Consider the following 18225-nt stretch of genomic DNA (forward strand, 5'->3'; position numbering starts at 1 on the left):
CCACCATGCCCAGCTGATTTTTTGTATTTTTAGTAGAGACGGGGTTTCACCGTGTTGACCAGGATGGTCTCGATCTCTTGACCTCGTGATCCACCCGCCTCGGCCTCCCAAGGTGCTGGGATTACAGGCTTGAGCCACCGCGCCCGGCCGAGACTCTGTCTTAAAAAATAAAAATAAAAATAAAATAAAGAGAAGTGGCTGCTAGGATAGCCACGCTATGAGCTGGGGACCAGCATCCATGCCCCTGCCCCCAGTAGAACCCCCTCACCCTGGCTGGGCCAAGGGGATGAGGCAGGAGCTGCCTTGGCATTTGCCTTGGGAGATCCCTGCCCAGAGCTATAGTCGCGGCTATGGGCTCAGGAAGCAGCTGCTAGCTCCCCCATCCCATGCACTGCCAGCTGCCCACTGGGGGCCTGCCCACCAGATGCATAATAGATGAGGAGGCCCAGCGGGCCGTGCCTGCTTGGCATTTCAGAGCCACTAATGAGGCCAGCCTCGTGCTTCCTGCAGCAGCATGCTGGTCCCGGGGCCTCCGGCTCAGTGATCACCACAGGGAGCCACCTGAGGACAGGGCCACCTACCCCAGCCCACCACTCAGTACAAGCAGCACTCAGGAGAGCAAGGGCTAAAGGCACGGGCTCAGAGTGGCATCGCTGTCAGTCTTGGTCAACCCCTCACTGACTGCATGCCCCTGGGCCACCACTTCCTCGCTCTGAGCCTCAGTTTCCTCATCTGTAAAACGGGGATGGACAGTAGTAAGGGACAGACAGTATTCTGTAAGGCTGGTGTCAGGATGGAATGAAATGATTCAGGGAAGTGCTTGGCCCAGGGCCTGGGATACAGGAAGTGCTCCATTTATGGGAGCGACTGGCACCAATTCTGTGAGGAGGAAACATCTCAGCACACAGATGGGGCTTCCCAGCAGGACACATGGAGCTGAGCAGGGACTCCCATTTGGCTGGCATTCAGGGCTACTTCACTCCTCCCTCCTCCCTTACCCCATAACCAAGACCTTCCCCATTTCTGCAGCTTCACCACCTCTGACCAAAATCCCTTCCTCGGCAGAAGAAAGAGCTGGATTCGAATCCAACTCTCACAAGCTGTGACTAAGCCAGAGCCTCCACCACTCTCAGTCTTGGTTTTGACCTCTAAACTGGGAACTACTGGCCAAACTGCAGGACCGATGCTATGATTTAGTGAAACCTCCAGGGTATAATGCCTGGTACGCTGTCAGCTCTTTATCCTTGCTGGTTCTGCCTCCACCTCCCAGGCTCCCAGTTTTAAGGCCAAAGTTGACTCTCCTCTTCCCAGGGGTATTTTCAGAACCCTCCTGCCTTATGCAAGTCCACTTAGCCATTCCTGTATGCTGACACTGCTCCATCTCGGTGTCCAGCCCCCATTCTAGGACATCTCGGTCCCTTAGGGCTGCAGAACCAGAGTCACCCACTGTCCCCAACAGTGCCTCCCAGCTCTCACACTGGGCCTCCTTCCTCTTGCATTTGCACACCTACTGAGCTCCTCTACTTCAGACAACCTGCTGAGGGGGCTGGAGATGCCTAGGGGAACTCAGCCATGATCACATCTGGCCTCTACCAGGACTCACTGCTCCCTTCATTCAAGCCCTAACCTCTTAATCCTGTTTTGTAAAGGGGTGATAAAAATCACCTCCTCCAGGAAGCCTTCCCAGCCTCATGACAAGGTTTTACTCATTCCCCTCACTGAACACATTCAATTCAATTCCACAAGCATTAAGCATTTATGTGCATGGTAGTTGCACAAGACCATGTGGAGGATAGAGACAGGAGAAAAGTACAGCCTGGCCTTTACAGGAGAAACTGAGGCTAAGTTGAGCTCAAATGTGACTCAATGGGAGGCCAAGGTGGGCAGATCACTTGAACTCAGGAGTTTGAGACCACACTGGTCAACATGGTGAGACCTTGTCTCTACCAAAAACACAAAAATAATTATCCAGGAGTAATGGCACACACTTGTGGTCCCAGCTACTCAGGAGGCTGAGGCAAGAGAATCATTTGAACCCAGGAGGTGGAGGTTGCAGTGAGCCAACTACCCTCCAGCCTGGGCGACAGGGTGAGACCCTGTCTCCAAAAAAACAAAAAGTGACTCAAGCACCTCTGCTTTGAAGGCGTTCAGAGCCTGCTATGCACTGCAGGGGTAGGTCAACATACGCAGCTCAGCTGAAGTCAGCTCCCTGAGACACCCTATTCCACAAGCACATATTGAGCACCAAGTGCGGCCCAGAGAGGGAAACTGACCTGCCAGAGTCACACAAGGAGAATGTGGCAGAGGCAGATTCAAGTCCACACCTGTCAGACTCCGAAGTCTGTGCTCTTTCCCCTACCCCAGGAACACTCAAGAACGTGTGCTCTATAGCAGCAGAAGAGGCGTTTTAAAGAAAGAACGGGGATGTGGGGATCAAGAAAGAAAACACCCAACAAATAGTGACAAAGGTGGGCTGGAGGTGTGGCGAGGACCTCTGGAAATGGAAGTAGAGGGACGTAAAGAGGAGGTGAAGCTGATTAGGGCCATGTTCCTGTTGATCAGAAATGCAGGGCACGGGAGAAGCGAGCCCCAAACTAGAAAGGGAGGTGGAGACAGGCCTTGAGTGCCAGGAGATCATGATTAATGATCAAAATGGCCACCGTCGACTGAGAGCTAACCATATGCCAAGCAGGGGATGGAGTTAAACGACGGGCTTTGGCAGCTGGGAAGGGAGGACCTAGGGGTTAGCACCTTGGACAGCGGCCCCAGCTAGGCGGGTACGGGCAAGGCATTGTGGGTAATGGGGTGTGTTGGGGGAATGGCCGATATTTACTTGATAGAGGGGTCAACTGAGGCCCAGAGCGGGGATGGGACTCGCCCAAAGTCACACAGCTGGCCAGTTACAATCAGTCCTGGGCCTTCGTCTCTTTGGCTTAGGGCTCCCTAGGGTGGGCCTCCTGGGTGGCCCTCTGAGTCTTCCCTCAAGTGCATCCTTCGTTCAGACCCTCCTTGTGGCCTGGTCGCCCTGGAACAGAGGAGGTGAGGCTCTGGGCTCTGCACAGAGTCTGGAAGACCAAGGTTTGAATCCCAACTGCTGTGTGACCTTGGGCAACTCGTTTTCCCACTCCGGGCTCCATTGTTCTTGTCTGTAATTAGAGATAATAGTCCCTAACTCTGAGATGTAGTCAAAGTTACATGAGATAACACATGTCAGGCACCCAGTGCAGTACCCAGTACACAGCAGGTGCCCGACAACAAGTGGCAGTTGTCAGTGGTGTTATTACTAAACTCCCTGGAGGAAAGGATGGCACCTTCCTTACCTCTGCCTGTATCTCCCTTCAGTCTGCCCCTGCTCTGAGCATAGCACACCATTTTGCAGGAAATGATGCCCAGAAAGGGAGAAGAAGTGGCCTGAGGTTGCATGGAGGGCATCAAAGGCAAATAGAAAGGTAAGCTAGGAGCTCAGTCGGGGCACCCTGTGTACCTCCCACCCCAGGCCTGGCTTCCCAGGAGGGCCCTGCAGGGTGCAATGGTGCCAGATGGAAGTCATCCAGCAGCTGGGGGTACTGCAGGACCCACGGACCCCAGGAAGCCCTGAGCAGGGGCAGAAAGTGGCAGCCAGAGCCATCGGGGGGCTTCCTGCTGGAGGTGAAGCAGCAGCAGGAGAGGCCATCCAGGCGCATGTGATGCTGATGTCAGGGAAGCTGGGAAGGACCCACCTCCTGGGGCATCAGGGTGCCACGGTGTATCCCAAGGTGAGGCTGCGCTTCTACCAATTGCCTCTTGGTATTGGAAAGCTGCAGACACAGCTGCCTCGTTCCCTACTCCTCCAAAGAGAGGGCAGCCCCAGACACAGGAAATATGGGAGGTGGGGGTTCTGAGGGCTGTGGGAGACGGTAACTAGAGGATTTGGGGTCGGTAAAGGCTAAGGGCACCCCTAGCCAAGTGAGGGACCACCCTGAGGTAGGAAGAAATAGAGAAGAACAAAAGGAAGAAAGCATTTTAGCAAAGGCCTGAAATATGCCAGGTCCAGGTTTTGTTTTTGTTCTTTTTACTTTACATCCTATAAATGGGCATTTTCATTTCCATTTCAAAGATGAGAAAACTGAGGTTCACAGAGGTTAAGGAATTGCTGAAGGTCACACAGGCAGTGGCAGAGTGATGATGCAAACTTGATTTGCCTGCCTCCAAAGCTCTCTAGAAAGTACTCTGGGGACAGACCTGGTAAGAAAGTCTGCCCACCCCCTTTCCCTGAGAGGATGGTTGGAGGGTTGGCGAGATCTGGCATCGAAGGGGTGGGAATGGATTGGGGGTATCTACAGGGACCAGCCAAGGCAGCCCAGGCCCTCCTGAGAGTCCCCAGTACTCACCACACACTCCGGCGAGGGGTGAAGGACTTGTCCACCCTGAAACACAGCAAGAGGGACCATAGGTGAGGGGACACCCCTACTTGTCAGGTTGGCCCCAAACATCAGCCCCACCTGCACTGCGCCACCCTCCCAGAGGGACTGGAGAAGGTCTTGTTTCTAAGGATGCCTGATGCAGTCACTGTCACCCTTAGGCTACAGGGGCCCAACTGTCAGATTAAGGACATGGGAAGGCATAGGGGTTAAGGTGCCAGGAAAAGAGGCAGGACTGGGGGTAGTGGGTAGGGGGGCAGGCTGTGGGGTGTTAGCAGGGGTGGGGGGACAGGTGGAGTAGGACAGTGACTACAGCAGTTTGGATCATGGCAAGGATGTAGGGGTACGGTTGGGGCTAGCTTAGAGCCTTTCCAGGCAGGATCGAACAGTTTGCTGGATGTTTATGGTTTATGGTGGGCAGAAAGAACATCAGACCCAAGGCCTGTAGCCTGTCTCAATCCTGAAACTATTCACTCACGTCCTGGTGGATACCCAGGAAGCAAATATCTGTGAATCTGGGAGGAGATCTAGGTGGAGCTTCCCCCCACCTTCACCCCAACACACATACCCTGCTCCCCAAAACCTTCAGGGGTACCCCAGACTTTGTTTCCCCCAAGCCCTCCCAGATCCAGCCCCAGGGAGCATGTGTGAGTAGCTCCCTACCCCCGATTCTCCCACTGCCCTCTGAGGGCACCTTGGTGCTGCTGGGGGCAGGGGCTGAGTTTGTTGTCCCTTCCCATGTCCCTAATCTGACAGTTGGGCCCCTGCAGTTTGTTGTCCAGCTGTTGGGACAACAAACAACTCACCTCCTGCCCAGAGGCAAGAAAGGGATGAGGAGGGAGCCCAGCCCGACTCTGCCAGTGAGGGGCATCCTCCAGAGGGCAGGGCTGGGGGCTCCCAGGGACAGCTGATGGGGAAGGCTGACTCTGCAGACAGGGAGGCCAAAGAGGCCAGGACTTGCCCAAGGTCACAGAACAGGACCCAGCCTGTGAGCTGCCCCTCAGTGTCGGCTGGCCAGGAAACTCAGGGCCCAGCCCCGGCTCCTCCTGTCACCTGACAGCTAGCAAGACCCCAGATCAAGGGATAACCTCTGGCCTCCACCCCACCCCACCCCTCTGCTGGGGTCCCCTCAGAAGTTGAGTGTCCACAAGGGGGAGGCAGCTTGTACACAATCCCCATAGCTCAGAGAGCACTGACTATGCCCACAAACAAACCCCAGAGCGCCACGCCCCAAGGTGAGTCCTGTGGGTCTCTCCGACTGCTGGGAGGCAGGGCCTAGGGAAGGTCACGGATCCACTTGTCTGGCTGGGCAGGCGCTCTGGGCCCACTCTGTGTAACCCATCTTGCCTCCTATTTGCCAAATCTCTGCAACAGGCAAAAATCCCCATCCCACCTCTGCAACCCTGGACCCCAAGATGAACCTGCTGCTACTCTGAGTTCCTCCAAGCCTCCAAGCCCAGGCAGCCAGTAGCCCAGGGAGGAGGGGGTTCCCGAGAGCCAGGACGCAGGAAGGAGGGCAGACTGGTGCCCAGGGTGGGCAGGGCCTGCTAAGGGCTTCTAGAGTCCCTTTATCCAGAGCCTCATGGAGGGGCCCAGCAGCTGCAGAGGCAAAGTGGGAGCTCCAGCAGAGCCTTCCCCGACCTGCCTGCCCCCACTCCCGCATACCTACACATGTGAGCAGGCGCGCACACATGCACGCGCACACACAGGCCCAGTAAACCCCGCAGCCCCAGTAACACACATAAGCGCCACTGTCGTGTGCTTAGACAAACACGGCAGTGTCCATCCCGCGCTCACCTCCCCACACACGCACAGGGACTCGCAATGGGAACACACACAGAAACACAAACACACACACTCAGGCGCCGCAACACGACAGCCATGCGCGCATTGAGGTCAAACGCTCAGCCCCCACAGCAGTCACAGCCCAGACCCACCCGCCCGAGCGCGCGCACGCCCCGCACAGGCTCCCCCCACGAGCGCACACGCACACGCGCGCACACACGCGCGCACGCGACCCGCCCCGCCCCGCGCCCTACCCGCCGTAGGCCCCGAAGGTGAAGCTGCGCTTCCGGCCGCTCATGGTGTCGCCGCCGCCGCCCGGCCCGGCCCGCGCGAGCCGGAGCCGCCTTCCCGCGCCCGGGTCACCTTGGCAACGCGGCCGCCCCGCCCCCGCCCCAGCTCGGGTCCGTCCGCGCCCCCGCGGGCAGCGGTCCAGCTGCCGGGGGCCGCTGGCGCAGAAAGAGCCGCTTGTTCGCGCCGCCCTGGGCCGGCCGGGCGGGGGCTTCGCGGGACTTTCCGAGCCGGGCCCGGCACGGCGTGGGGTGCGGGGCTCGGGGCAGCCCCTCCCCCACCCCCTTCCTCCCCCGCCGCCGCCGCGCCCCGTCGGGGCCGCAGACCCTCTGCTGGGGGAGGCCCTCCTCCCGCCCCCTCGAGCCGCTGCGCTCCTCGGCGCATCAGTCCCCAGCATCACGAGCTGGGTGCTCCCTCCCGGCCGGGCCGAGACCTCGGAAGCCTGGGTCTGCACAGCGGGCATGTCCCACCCCTCCCTGTCCCTCGAATTTCTCATCCGTAAAGTGGGATTCATGCACGTAAAGCACTGGGCCCAGGCCCTGGCGCACAGCAGACGCTTAATAAATGCCGGCTACAGGAATTCTGCAGCGGGGACAGGCGTTCAGCCCTTCCCACGACCGAACCGGTGAAGGAAGAACAGTCTCCAATAGCCGCTCCTTGCCGACCTGTCTCCCCTTCTCCCAGGAACCCCGCTACCTTTTGCCCTAGTGAGGAGGGGGAGCAAAGGGGAGGGGTGGAGATGCCCCACTCCCCACTCTTGGAAACTCCTGCAGCCCAGGTCCCAGCCTTTAGAGGGAACTGGGCTCTGAGTTCTGCAGCAGGTTCTCTCGTTCACTTAAACACTCCAAGTCCCTCTTCTGTACCCAGCTTGCCCAGAGTTCACAGTCCAGTGCTCTTCCCCACAGTAAGCTGTTTCTCTACCCAAGTGGAGATGTACCCCCAGACACCGGGTCACTAGCCCCGACCCCAGGGCACACTGCCCTCCATCCCAACACCCACTCTCCCCCCCAGTAGAAGGTGAGATCATTCCCCCAGACCCTGCAGCCAAGGAGGCCCCCACAGTCTCGAGGTTTTCTATGGGATTTTCTGTTTAAGCAAACTGCAGGCACAGATGTAGCCGGGATAAGGGAGGAAGGATGACCAAGGGCACAAGGACAGGGCGGCAGGGATTCTTCAGAAGCCTTTCGGGAGCTGTTCCACCTGGGACCCGGGCCTGGGCTTGAGGAGCTCCAGCATCCCTGGGAAACGACGAGTCTGGGTATCGGTCCCCGCAGTTTGTCTCACCTAAGCAGGGTAGGTGGCCCTGCAGTTTCCCCACTTCAGACATGAAGAAATTGAGATCCTAGCTCACACCAATTACTTCTCTCTTGGGAATCTGCCCTCAGCCGCCACTCGGCTCCCACTCACGACCTTTTCTCTGCACATTCTGGGAGGTGCAGGAGTCATCAACAGTCCCTTGTAGGGTTCAAAGCCTGGGAAGGGCAAATATTTCCTCACTCCCAGGACTATGTCCCTTGGTTTTCAGCCCTCAGGGGAGGGTCTGGCTCCCCCTTGCAAGGTGCTCTGGAGCCTAGGCTGGGCCCCTTCTGCTCTGACCAAGGCTGCAGATTCCTGGGGGGAGGAATCATGCCAGGGCAGTGTGGGGAGCAGCCTGGGAGGGCTCCTGAGGGGTGGGTCCTGGGAGCACCAAGATTTGCCTGAGAAGGGAGGAACTGACTTCCCTCCTTCCTTCCCTCCTTCCTTCCTTCCTTCCCTCCTTCCTTCCTTCCCTCCTTTCTTCCTTCCCTCCTTCCTTCCCTCCTTCCTTCCTTCCCTTCCTTCCTTCCCTCCTTCCTTCCTTCCCTCCTTCCTTCCCTCCCTCCTTCCTTCCCTCCTTCCTTCACTCCTTCCCTCCTTCCTTCCTTTCCTCTTTCCTTCCTCCCTCCTTCCCTTCCTCCCTCCCTCCCTCCCTTCCTTCTTTCCCTCCTTCCTTCCTCCCTCCCTCCCTCCCAGCCTCCCTCCTTTCCTTCCTTCCTTCCTCCCTCCCTCCCTCCCTACCTCCCTCCTTTTCTCCCTCCCTTCTTCCTTTCTAAGTAGAGGCAGCAGCAGCAGGGGCTCTCAGAGGTGGGAGGCAGTGAGGTAGAGGACTGAAGAGCTAGGCCTGGGCTGTGGGATTGTGCCCGGGCCTGGGCTGGGGCCTGGATTCCAGCCACATCTGGGCTGCTGCACCCCCTTAGACATGGACCTACACCTCGCCACTCTTTTCAGTGGGAATGATTCCTGAGTGGTTCTGTATGCCCAGTTGGCAGAGTAGTCAAGGGGCCGCCATCGTGCCAAGTTTCCCAGCCGGGCCTGGCCCCTGGGAGGCCCTGCTGGTACTGGGACAGTGAGCCCTTGAGAGGGGCCGTGGGGGCTGCAGGGTTCCCACTGAAGACAAAGAGCCCAGTGTGGGCTCCGGCCTCTCTGCTCAGACCAGCTGCAGCTGCCTCATTGGCAAGGGATGCGGGTGGGGGTAGGAGTGGCAGTGGTTAGTGGGGCTCACGTTCACTTGGCCAGGGTTGCAGCAGGACATTCCCTGATCAGCTCCTGGTCCCTTGTGACAGCTGAATTTAAATGCACCTTGTTAACCTGCAAGACCACCTCCAAGAATTTACCCTTTGCGTCATCGCATGTGAACCTGTAGACAAAAGGCAAGGACATGGGACATTAAAACATGTGCTTATATCTTCACCCTTGAAGGCTAAAATCTCAGCTCTCCCACTTGTCACCTGTGTGACCTTGGGCAAGTTACTTAAGCTTTCTGTGCCTCAGTTTATTCATCTGCAAAATGGGGTTGGTAATGAAAATAACAGTACCTACGTCAAAGAGTTTTGCCAAGGATGAAATAAGTTATTAATGATAAAGCATCGAGAATAGTTGAGTATTTGCCACTCAACCTGTTTGTTAAATAAAACATTTGCTGGCTGAGCATGGTGGTTCACATCTGTAATCCCAGCACTTTAGGAGACTGAATAGGGAGGATCACTTGAGACCAGGAGTAGAGACCAGCCTAGGCAACATAGTGAGACCTCATCTCTACAGAAAGTCTAAAAATTAGCTAGGTGTGATGGTGCACAGATACAGTCCCAGTGACCAAAGAGGCTGAGGTGGGAGGATTGCTCAAGCCTGGTAGGTTGAGGCTGCAGTAAGCCCTGATTATACCACTGCACTCCAGCCTGGGTGACCGAGCAGATAGAGATCCTGTCCAAAAAGAAAAGAAAAAGAAAGGTCAGGCATGGTGACTCACACCTGTAATCCCAGCACTCTGGGAGGCTGAGTCGTGTGGATCACTTGAGGTCAGGAGTTTGAGACCAGCCTGGCCAACATGGTGAAGCCCTGTGTCTACTAAAATACAAAAATCAGCCAGGCATGGTGGTGGGCGCCGGTAGTCCCATCTACTCAGGAGGCAGAGGTTGCAGTGAGTGCAGAGTGCCCCTACACTCCAGCCTGGGAGACAGAGAAAGACTCAATAAATGGCCACCAGAGGAAATTTGAGAAATATGGTCCATGTATGCCTTGCAGTACCATGCAGCTATGGGAGAGATCTGTGTGTGAGCATGTGGAATGGCCTCCAGGACTGACACACACACACACACACACACACACACACACACACACACACAGATGCAGTGTGACAGGGACCAGGGCTGGACCAGACTCTGATGCTTCCTAGCTGTGTGACATCAAACACATTAGTAAACATCCTGTGACACTGGCCTCACTGGCCCACAGTCGGGGTGCTTGCTGACTGGCACTGGGAAGTCACTGCCATCTTTGAAGGAGGTTGAGCCCCCTTCTTCCTTGGCCTCCAGCCTCTTACCTAGAAAACAGTGCCAGGCTGCTTTCTAGGGTCCAGGCCCTCCCTCTGGGAGGAAGCCTCCCCTCTGGGCCTCCTAGATTTGTACCCAAGCTGCCAGACTGCAGAGGAAGAGAGAAGACCGCAGGGTGGAGGGTTGCAGGGCTCCCTTTACAAGTTTACCTGTCGTCAAACTCTGGGTGCTCTACTCACCTACCTCCAGCTTCCCCTTTTCAGGGAAATACAAGGGCAGAGAGGGAGGAGCAGGCCCCGGGGAAGATCTCAGGCCTGTGCTGTAGGTGGAACTGGTGGGGCCAACTCGTGCCAGAGTCCCCAACAGCCTCCTCCCCTCCCCCAGTCATCCTCATTCAGGATATCTGCCCCGGGCCTCTTGGGCAGGAGAGGAGGCGTTCCTGGGCTTCCTGCCCTGGCCCAGGCAGCCTCCTGTGTGGCTTTGCATTAATCAGTTTTTCTCTCTGGGTCTCAGTTTGTTCATCTGTTAAACCCCTACTCTCACTTTGCTGGGTTAAAGACCTAACAATGGAAAGATAGATTTGCCTTGAGAGAATTCTGCTAGCTATGGAAGTATCAGTATCCTTTGCCCATGGCCTTTCCAAGCCACACCCACTCAGTCCCAGGAAGCTTCTGGAAAAAGAGTCTCCTGGGGTTTCCCTAGCCCCTGAGAAGGGAGGGAACAGTGGGTAGGACTTGGCTCACAGCCCTTCCCTAGGCAGCTGGCCAGTGAGGTTACTGAGCCAGCCTCTGCCCTGGCTCTGAGACTCCTGCTCTATTGAATGGGTTTCTGAGACCCCTGCCTACTCAAAGGGACCCCATCAGGGACCAGGAAGATCTGGCCTGGCCAGAGTACCTGACCCCACTCAGGCTGTACCCTGAGGATGTGTCTCTCTCGTCTCCATGCAGATCACGTGCCTTGAAGGGCCCTGGGATAGCACCCAGGTGCACATTCTTCCATTCCTTCCCCAGTCATTCAATAAATGTATATTGGGCACCCACTGTGGGGCTGACACTGTTCAGACACTGGTGACAGAGTCTGAACAAGACAGACAAGGTCTCCGGTAGACCTGTGTGCACACTTGCATACAAACTTTCCCAGGTCACACATGCACTTGCTTAGTACTGTGCCATGCACATGGAAAAAGACATTTAACTCATGTCCACAGAGATCGCACCAAGAGCAAGTACATGCAGACACGCTCACATGAACATCAGCCCCTACGCTGCAAATCCACAAGCACATGCACATGCAAAGGTCAACTCAGGCTCCCACCCACAGGTCCCTGGTCAGTGCTCACTCGCCTACTGACTCCGCTGGGTTTGTACATGCATGCGAGCACCCACTAATGATGGCAAATACAGGCACAGGGATCTCAGGCCCACACACCCTTACTCAAATCACATTGTGTTCATACAGTATACACAGACAGATGTGTACACACCTCATATATACACATGTAGTTAGCATCCAGCCAACTACTGGGAAGAAATAAAGGTAGGAGACAGAATGGCTCTTAGGGGGTCAGAGAAATGTGCAATTGCTACATCTCCAAGGCTTGCACAGTGGAAGCCAAGACTCCTCTCCTGTATTATAGGCTTGGTCCAGCCAGCCGGCCTCCCTCTCCTACCTCCCCTGTGAAGAGTGTGGCCCTCCCAGCCCATTTTCAGGGACAGTTTGACAAAGCTGGGAGAGAAACTGCCTGATGCCCAGAGCTCCCCTCAGGAAGCTGGGCTGACGGAGCCCTGACCTAGAGGGACCTGCATGTGGCTCCAGCTCTGCTGGCAACCCACCGTTTCTTATCACAGGTGACTTCCCACTTCTTGCCTCTGCTGGTTCATCTATAATGGGTGGAGAGGGTTTCTCACCAGTTCCTTATGATGCCACTCTCCCATGAGAGTGGCAGTCTGGGACTCTGAGAGACCTTCTCCACCCCAACAAGGTCCTCACTGAGGCAGTGGCTCTCAACAAGGGTGGTTCTACCCCTGAGAGGGCACCAGGGTGGTTTTGGTCCCCAGAAATGATGGATGGGGTCACCACTGTCATTCAGTGGGCAGGGGACAGGAAAGCTACCCTGGCGAGAGTCCTACTCCAGACTTGTTGTTCATCAAATATCCTCCTAGGTATTCAAGTGGGTAAAAAGCCCATGTAACCCATCCTAGAACCTAACTCTGGCTTATAAATGAGTATTTTTTGGTGTGGCTTTAATCCATAATAAATTTTTCAGAGGTGTAACTACTGAAGTCATTCTGAACTAGAGGTCAGGTACAACGACGGGATTTCCTGGTCTTAAATCTAAGGGTAGGCTGGTCTCCTGGCTCACACCTGTAATCTCATCAGTTTGGGAGGCCGAGATGGGTATATTACCTGAGGTCAGGAGTTTGAGACCAGCCTCACCAATATGGTGAAACCCCATCTCTACTAAAAATACAAAAATTAGCTGGGTGTGGTGGTGTGCGCCTGTAGTCCAAGCTACTCAGGAGGCTGAGACAGGAGAATTGCTTGAACCTGGGAGGCAGAGGTTGCAGTGAGCTGAAATGGTGCCACTACACTCTAGCCTGGGTGACAGAGTGAGACTGTCTCAATACAAAAACAAAAGACAAAAAATCTAAGGGTAGATCAGGCGTGGTGGCTCACATCTGTAATCCCAGCACTTTGGGAGGCCGAGGTGGGTGGATCACCTGAGGTTGGGAGTTTGAGACCAGCCTGACCAAAATGGAGAAACCCTGTCTCTACTAAAAATATAAAATTAGCCAGGCGTGGTGGCACATGCCTGTAATCCCAGCTACTCAGGAGGCTGAGGCAGGAGAATCGCTTGAACCCGGGAGGCGGAGGTTGCAGTGACCCAAGATTGCACCATTGCACTCCAACCTGGGGAACAAGAGTGAAACTCCATTTCAAAAAATAAAAAATAAAAAAAAGCAAGACTACATCTATATTAAAATAACTTTAAAAAAATTTAAACCTAAGTTTACATATTAATAAATAGGTGCCCAAGGCTGGTTACTTAATTAGCTGTTGTGGTGTGGTCATGCCAGAGCATTCATGTAGGGAGGTGGAGGGTCTTTTTCATCTCTTATGCCAGTATATAGTTGGTTTTTGAAGTCAGGTGTCTAGGTATTACCTAGGAATATCATGATAGAAAAATGAATACTTTTTTTTTTTTTTTGAGTCTGAGTTTCACTCTTGTTGCCCAGGCTGGAGTGCAATGGCACGATCTCGGCTCACTGCAACCTCCGCTTCCCGGGTTCAAGCAATTTTCCTGCCTCAGCCTCCCAAGCAACTGGAATTACAGGCGCCCAACACCACGCCCGGCTAATTTTTGGATTTTTAGTAGAGACAGGGTTTCACCATGTTAGCCAGGCTGGTCTCGCTCTCCTGACCTCGTGATCCACCCGCCTCGGCCTCCCAAAGTAGTGGGATTACTGGCATGAGACGACGCGTTTTAAAACTTGTTCTCTAATGGGTCCGGGAGTCCGCCGCGGTCTCGGGCGCCCCTAAGTGGTTATAACGAGAACTGCAGGAGAGGGCAGGCTGGGCTCCAGGACCAGGGACAGCGCCCCGGGTGCCTCTCCGAGAAGGGTGTGGATCCGGAGCCGCTCGGACAGCGCCCTGAGTCACCTGCCGCGCGCTCGCCGCCCTCCGCACTTCCTCACTCCTCCCTTACACGGAAGTGGCCCCAGCGCCCATCCTCGCCCTCTCCCCGGCGTCAGGCGCCGCGCGTCTCCAGCTCACAACGGTGCACCTGCGCTCGCCCACTATGCTCTCGCCTCCCCATCCCGCGGGATGCGTCCTCTCGGTGCGCAGATCGCCGAGACGCACCTACGCGTTCCGAGACCTCTGTGATCCTGACAACAACACCGTGAAGCTGATCATGCAAGAATTACATGTCTGCCATGGCTGACGGGGAAAACTGAAGTGTGCAAACAGAGCAGGTCCAGCTCTTCCGAGCTCCCCAGGACCTCAGTCCCCATCACCCCTGCACTGTGACTCAATGACACAGCCCCTTCTAGTTCCCAAGGTCTTGTACCAAGCACTTTCATCCAGTCTTTATGCCCACCCTGTAAATTAGGTACAATCATCTCCCCCATTTCACAGACCAGAAAGCTGAGATCTCAGAGGCTGAGTGGCTTGCCTAAGGATGGGTGGATGCAGATACGGCTACAAAACCTCTCTGAGGCCTTCACACTGCTCTGAGTCACTGTGAGGGACGCTCCTGCCAGGAAGAAAGTCCTTCCAACAGTACATGCTGTCCTGCCCTGGCTACTCTGTCCTGCCATCTCAGGGGCTTCAATGCCTCCTGGGCTAGAATGGGGGCATGGAGCCTCAAGATCTCTCACAGACGAACCCGATCTCCCCATCCTTACAAGCTTTAGCCTCACAAAGCACCTCCCAAAGACACACAGTAGGTGCTTAATAAACCTGTTGCTTGGCTCAAGCCCTGCCTTCCAGGAACCAGGGTTCTAAATGCATACTGCACAGCCTGGACACACAGCAGGGTAGAGTGAGCCAGTGAGGAAGGGCATGGCTCAAGAGCTTAGACAGAATGGGTTCCAACTCAGCTTTTTGTTGTTGTTTGTTTGTTTGTTTGTTTGAGATGGAGCCTCTGTCTGTTGCCCAGGCTGGAATGCAATGACATGATCTCGGCTCACTGCAGCCTCTGCCTCCGGGGTTCAAGCAATTCTCCTGCCTCAGCCTCCCAAGTAGCCAGGATTACAGGTGCCCGTCACCATACCCAGCTGATTTTTGTATTTTTAATAGAGATGGAGTTTCACCATATTGGCCAGGGTGGTCTAGAGCTCCCAACCTCAAGTGATCCTCCTGCCTTGGCCTCCCGAAGGGCTGCAATTAAGACAAGAGCCACTGCACCCCGCCCCAACTCAGTCTTGAATTGTGACTATCAGCCTTAGTTTCCATGTCTGGAAAATGGAGATGACACTAGCTCTTAGCTCACAAGGTGATGGCATGTTAAACAAGGTGATGCACAGACACCTTGGCATGATGCCTTGTGTTTATGAACGGCTTGCACAGTGGTGGGTGTTAACACTGTTGCCATTAGGATCTTCTTTGGGATATACAAACCCCAGGAGCCCCAGCTGAGTCATGCCCTCATTTACCCCAAGGGTAAATCAGGTGGGCAGGAGGAGCAGAGAAAAAGGCTGAAAATGTAGTCTGTCATGCTTGTAATCGCAGCACTTTGAGTGACTGAGGCAGGTAGATCACCTGAGGTCAGCAGTTTGAGAACAGCCTGGCCAACATGGCGAAACCCCATTTCTATGGAAAATACAAAAATTAGCTGGGCGTGGTGGTGCGTGTCTGTGGCCCTGGCTACTCAGGGGGCTGAGGCAAGAGAATTGCTTTAACCCAGGAGGCCAGACTGCAGCAAGCTGAGACTGTGCCACTGCACTCCAGTCTGGGCAACAGAGCAAGACTCCATCTCCAGAAGAAAAAAAAAAAAAGGAGGAGGGAGAGGCAGCCATCCTTGGTGGAGGCAGAGAGCTTAGCAGTGTCTGAGACTCCCTGCCTCATTACCTAATCTCTGACCCTCAACCCTGATCAGCTCTATGATCTCCTTGTTTTAGTGAGCACTCCATAAATGTTCAATGAATGAATGATGTCCCACATTGACTATGAACAAAAAGAAACAGAAAGTCAACTTTCGAGTCCGATCATAATATATATATAAGGCCTGGCATCAGCATGGGCTTGGAATCAGATAGACCTCTGCTGAAATCCCTGCTCTGCCACTTCCTGGCTTGTGACTTTGGGCCATTTTCATAACCTCTCAAAGCCTCAGGGACCTGTGGGCAGGTCCCTCATTTCCTTCTCTGAATAATGAGGCCTCTTCAAGGGCCCTTCTCAACTGATTTCCTGGGGCAGCATAGCCCCTATTGGCATGGCGGGCAGGGAAGTCTTGGGAACAGCTCTGCCCATCTGTCTTTCTCTTCCAGACCATGCCACTGAAGGGGGTGGTGTTCCCATGACAGGGAGGTAGGCAGGCATCACTGGGAGTCTCAGAACCTCATCTGATACCTGCCCTGGTCCCACTCAGACCTCTCAGGACCAGCCCCACTCCAATGCAGAGTGCAGCCCCAAAGCCACGTCACATAGGCTCTAGGTCTCAGAAGGAAAAGACCTGTACCAAGGTCAACTGTGTGCCCCAAGGTCCATCTCTTTGCCTCTATGAACCTTAGTTTCCTCACCCACAAAATGGGGACGAGTCTTGCTGGCCTCAAGGGCTCCGGCATACCCAGCAGCAACCCAGATGTGAAAGTCCTTTGTGAATTGCTCCCATCAGGCGTAATCATGATAATTACTATCTGTAAAACGAAGGGGTTGGACCAGCTGATCTCCACGGGCTCCTTCCCAGCTCTGAAGCTGAGGATTTCTTGGGTTTCCGAGCTGGGAATTTACACAGACGTAGGGAGCCAGAAGTCAGGGTCTGCGGGATTGCATGTCCATGGGAACCCCTGAAAAATCATTCCCATTCATCCTTTCCCACAGGCCAGTCTGGGGCACTGGGCCCCAGGAATAGGCCATGGGGAGGGGAAGCTGGAAGCTTCAGGGCCAAGTCCTGTAGGTGTGAGCCTCTGAGTCTGAGCCCCACCCCTGCCCCGGCCCAGAATTGCTCCCATTACCCAGAGCACAGACTCTGATGGTGCCCTCTCCAACTCCCTTTCCTTCTGCATGCAGTACACAGAAATGGCTAAAAGTAGTCACACAACCCTCAATTCAAATCTCAGCCCCAGCCACTCACCAGCTGGGTGACCTGGGCAGGCTGTTTAACCTCTCTGAGCCTTTGAGGATTGCTAAGAACGGCTGCTCTGAGGATTAAATGAGCTAGATCCATGAAAAGTGCTTAGCATAAGGCCCAGCAAGTGCTCAATGAATGCCCCCACCTGCATTGTATTGCTCAGGCCCATTCTGTCTCCCTCCAACCAGAATCTTCCAAGAATTCCTGAGCTAGCTGCCCAGTTCCCACCTTGACTGCCACGGGGTAGACCCAGTGGTGCAGGGTTAGGGCAAAGGCAGGGGGCAGGTCCCAGGCTTCCCTACGCTTCGGAGGACTACAGAGCCCACACCTCTCCAACCAGGGAGGGCTGTGGGCCTGGAGACCCAGACAGATGAGGTCTTTGCCCCAGGGGCTCTGCCCAGCCCTGTTTCTAGAGGCAGGGAGCCCTGGGAGAGGGGCTATAAAGGCACCTCTATCCCTGGCAAAGCTACCACACCTCAAGTGAAAGGCAAGCGGTGAGTGAAGCAAAGCTAGAGCCTTCAACCCCATGGCATCGTGACCCTGCTGCCCAGGTGGGCACGGTGCCTACCGCAGTCTGCTAGGGGATGGGTGGCCTCACTCTGGACCTCCAAGATAGGAGAAGACACAAGAGGCTGGTGATGGTGGCAGCCCCTTGAGGGTCCCTGACACTGCCAACTTTTGAGCAAGAAGAATCAGGGCTGCCCTGGCAGTTCTGCCACTGAGCCTGCAGGCAAGAAGTTCCCAAGGTCATCCTCCACCAGCCACCTCCATGCTACCCCTGGAGCCCTAATTCAAGGAGTAGGGCCTCGCAGAGGGCTGTCCTCTGAGTGGGGTACTGGGGTGGCTTTCCCTGCAGAATTGGGGCTCAAGAGTTCAGGAGCCAAGCAGAAGGCTGGACACCTCTGCCCCACCTCCACCTTCCCTCTGCTGCCCCCACAGCCTGGCTGCGGCACACACATGGCCCCTGTGGCCTTGAGAAGGTCACAGCCTCTGAGGTGGCTCAGGGTCTGATCCTCATCCATTGCTTCCCCACCCCAGCCTTGCCAGCAGATCCAGTCTCAGGGGAGCCTGAGGGTTAGGTACTGTAGTTTCAGGAAAGACTGCAGTTCCCCCAGAGACACAACACACTTGAGGGTCACACAACAGTCACCAGCTTCAACTCATGGGAGCT

At 55.2% G+C, this 18225-nt stretch overlaps 1 protein-coding gene across 16 annotated transcripts in view; it reads right to left on the reverse strand.

Annotated features, from left to right (window-relative positions):
• The window catches only part of LOC108288085 (RAP1 GTPase activating protein), a 74181-nt gene that overhangs the window by 50603 nt on the left and 5353 nt on the right, over positions 1-18225 (reverse strand). For 8 of the 16 annotated variants that reach the window (XR_001818590.2, XM_037730708.1, XM_037730697.1 and 5 more), the window contains exons 1-2: positions 6440-6553; positions 4371-4406 (exon numbers count right to left, since the gene is read on the reverse strand). Coding sequence is in view for 7 of the 16 variants with exons in the window: in XM_037730708.1 (XP_037586636.1) it covers positions 4371-4406; positions 6440-6483 (80 nt within the window). In the remaining 9 variants the exon portion in view is untranslated. Of the gene's footprint in view, positions 1-4370; positions 4407-6439; positions 6560-18225 lie in introns of those variants that run through there. The other 8 variants (XR_005196588.1, XR_001818585.2, XR_005196587.1 and 5 more) reach the window with 5 other exon arrangements.

Source organism: Cebus imitator, unplaced genomic scaffold, assembly GCF_001604975.1.
Source record: "Cebus imitator isolate Cc_AM_T3 unplaced genomic scaffold, Cebus_imitator-1.0 Scaffold15, whole genome shotgun sequence".
NCBI classification, from domain to species: Eukaryota; Metazoa; Chordata; class Mammalia; order Primates; family Cebidae; genus Cebus; species Cebus imitator.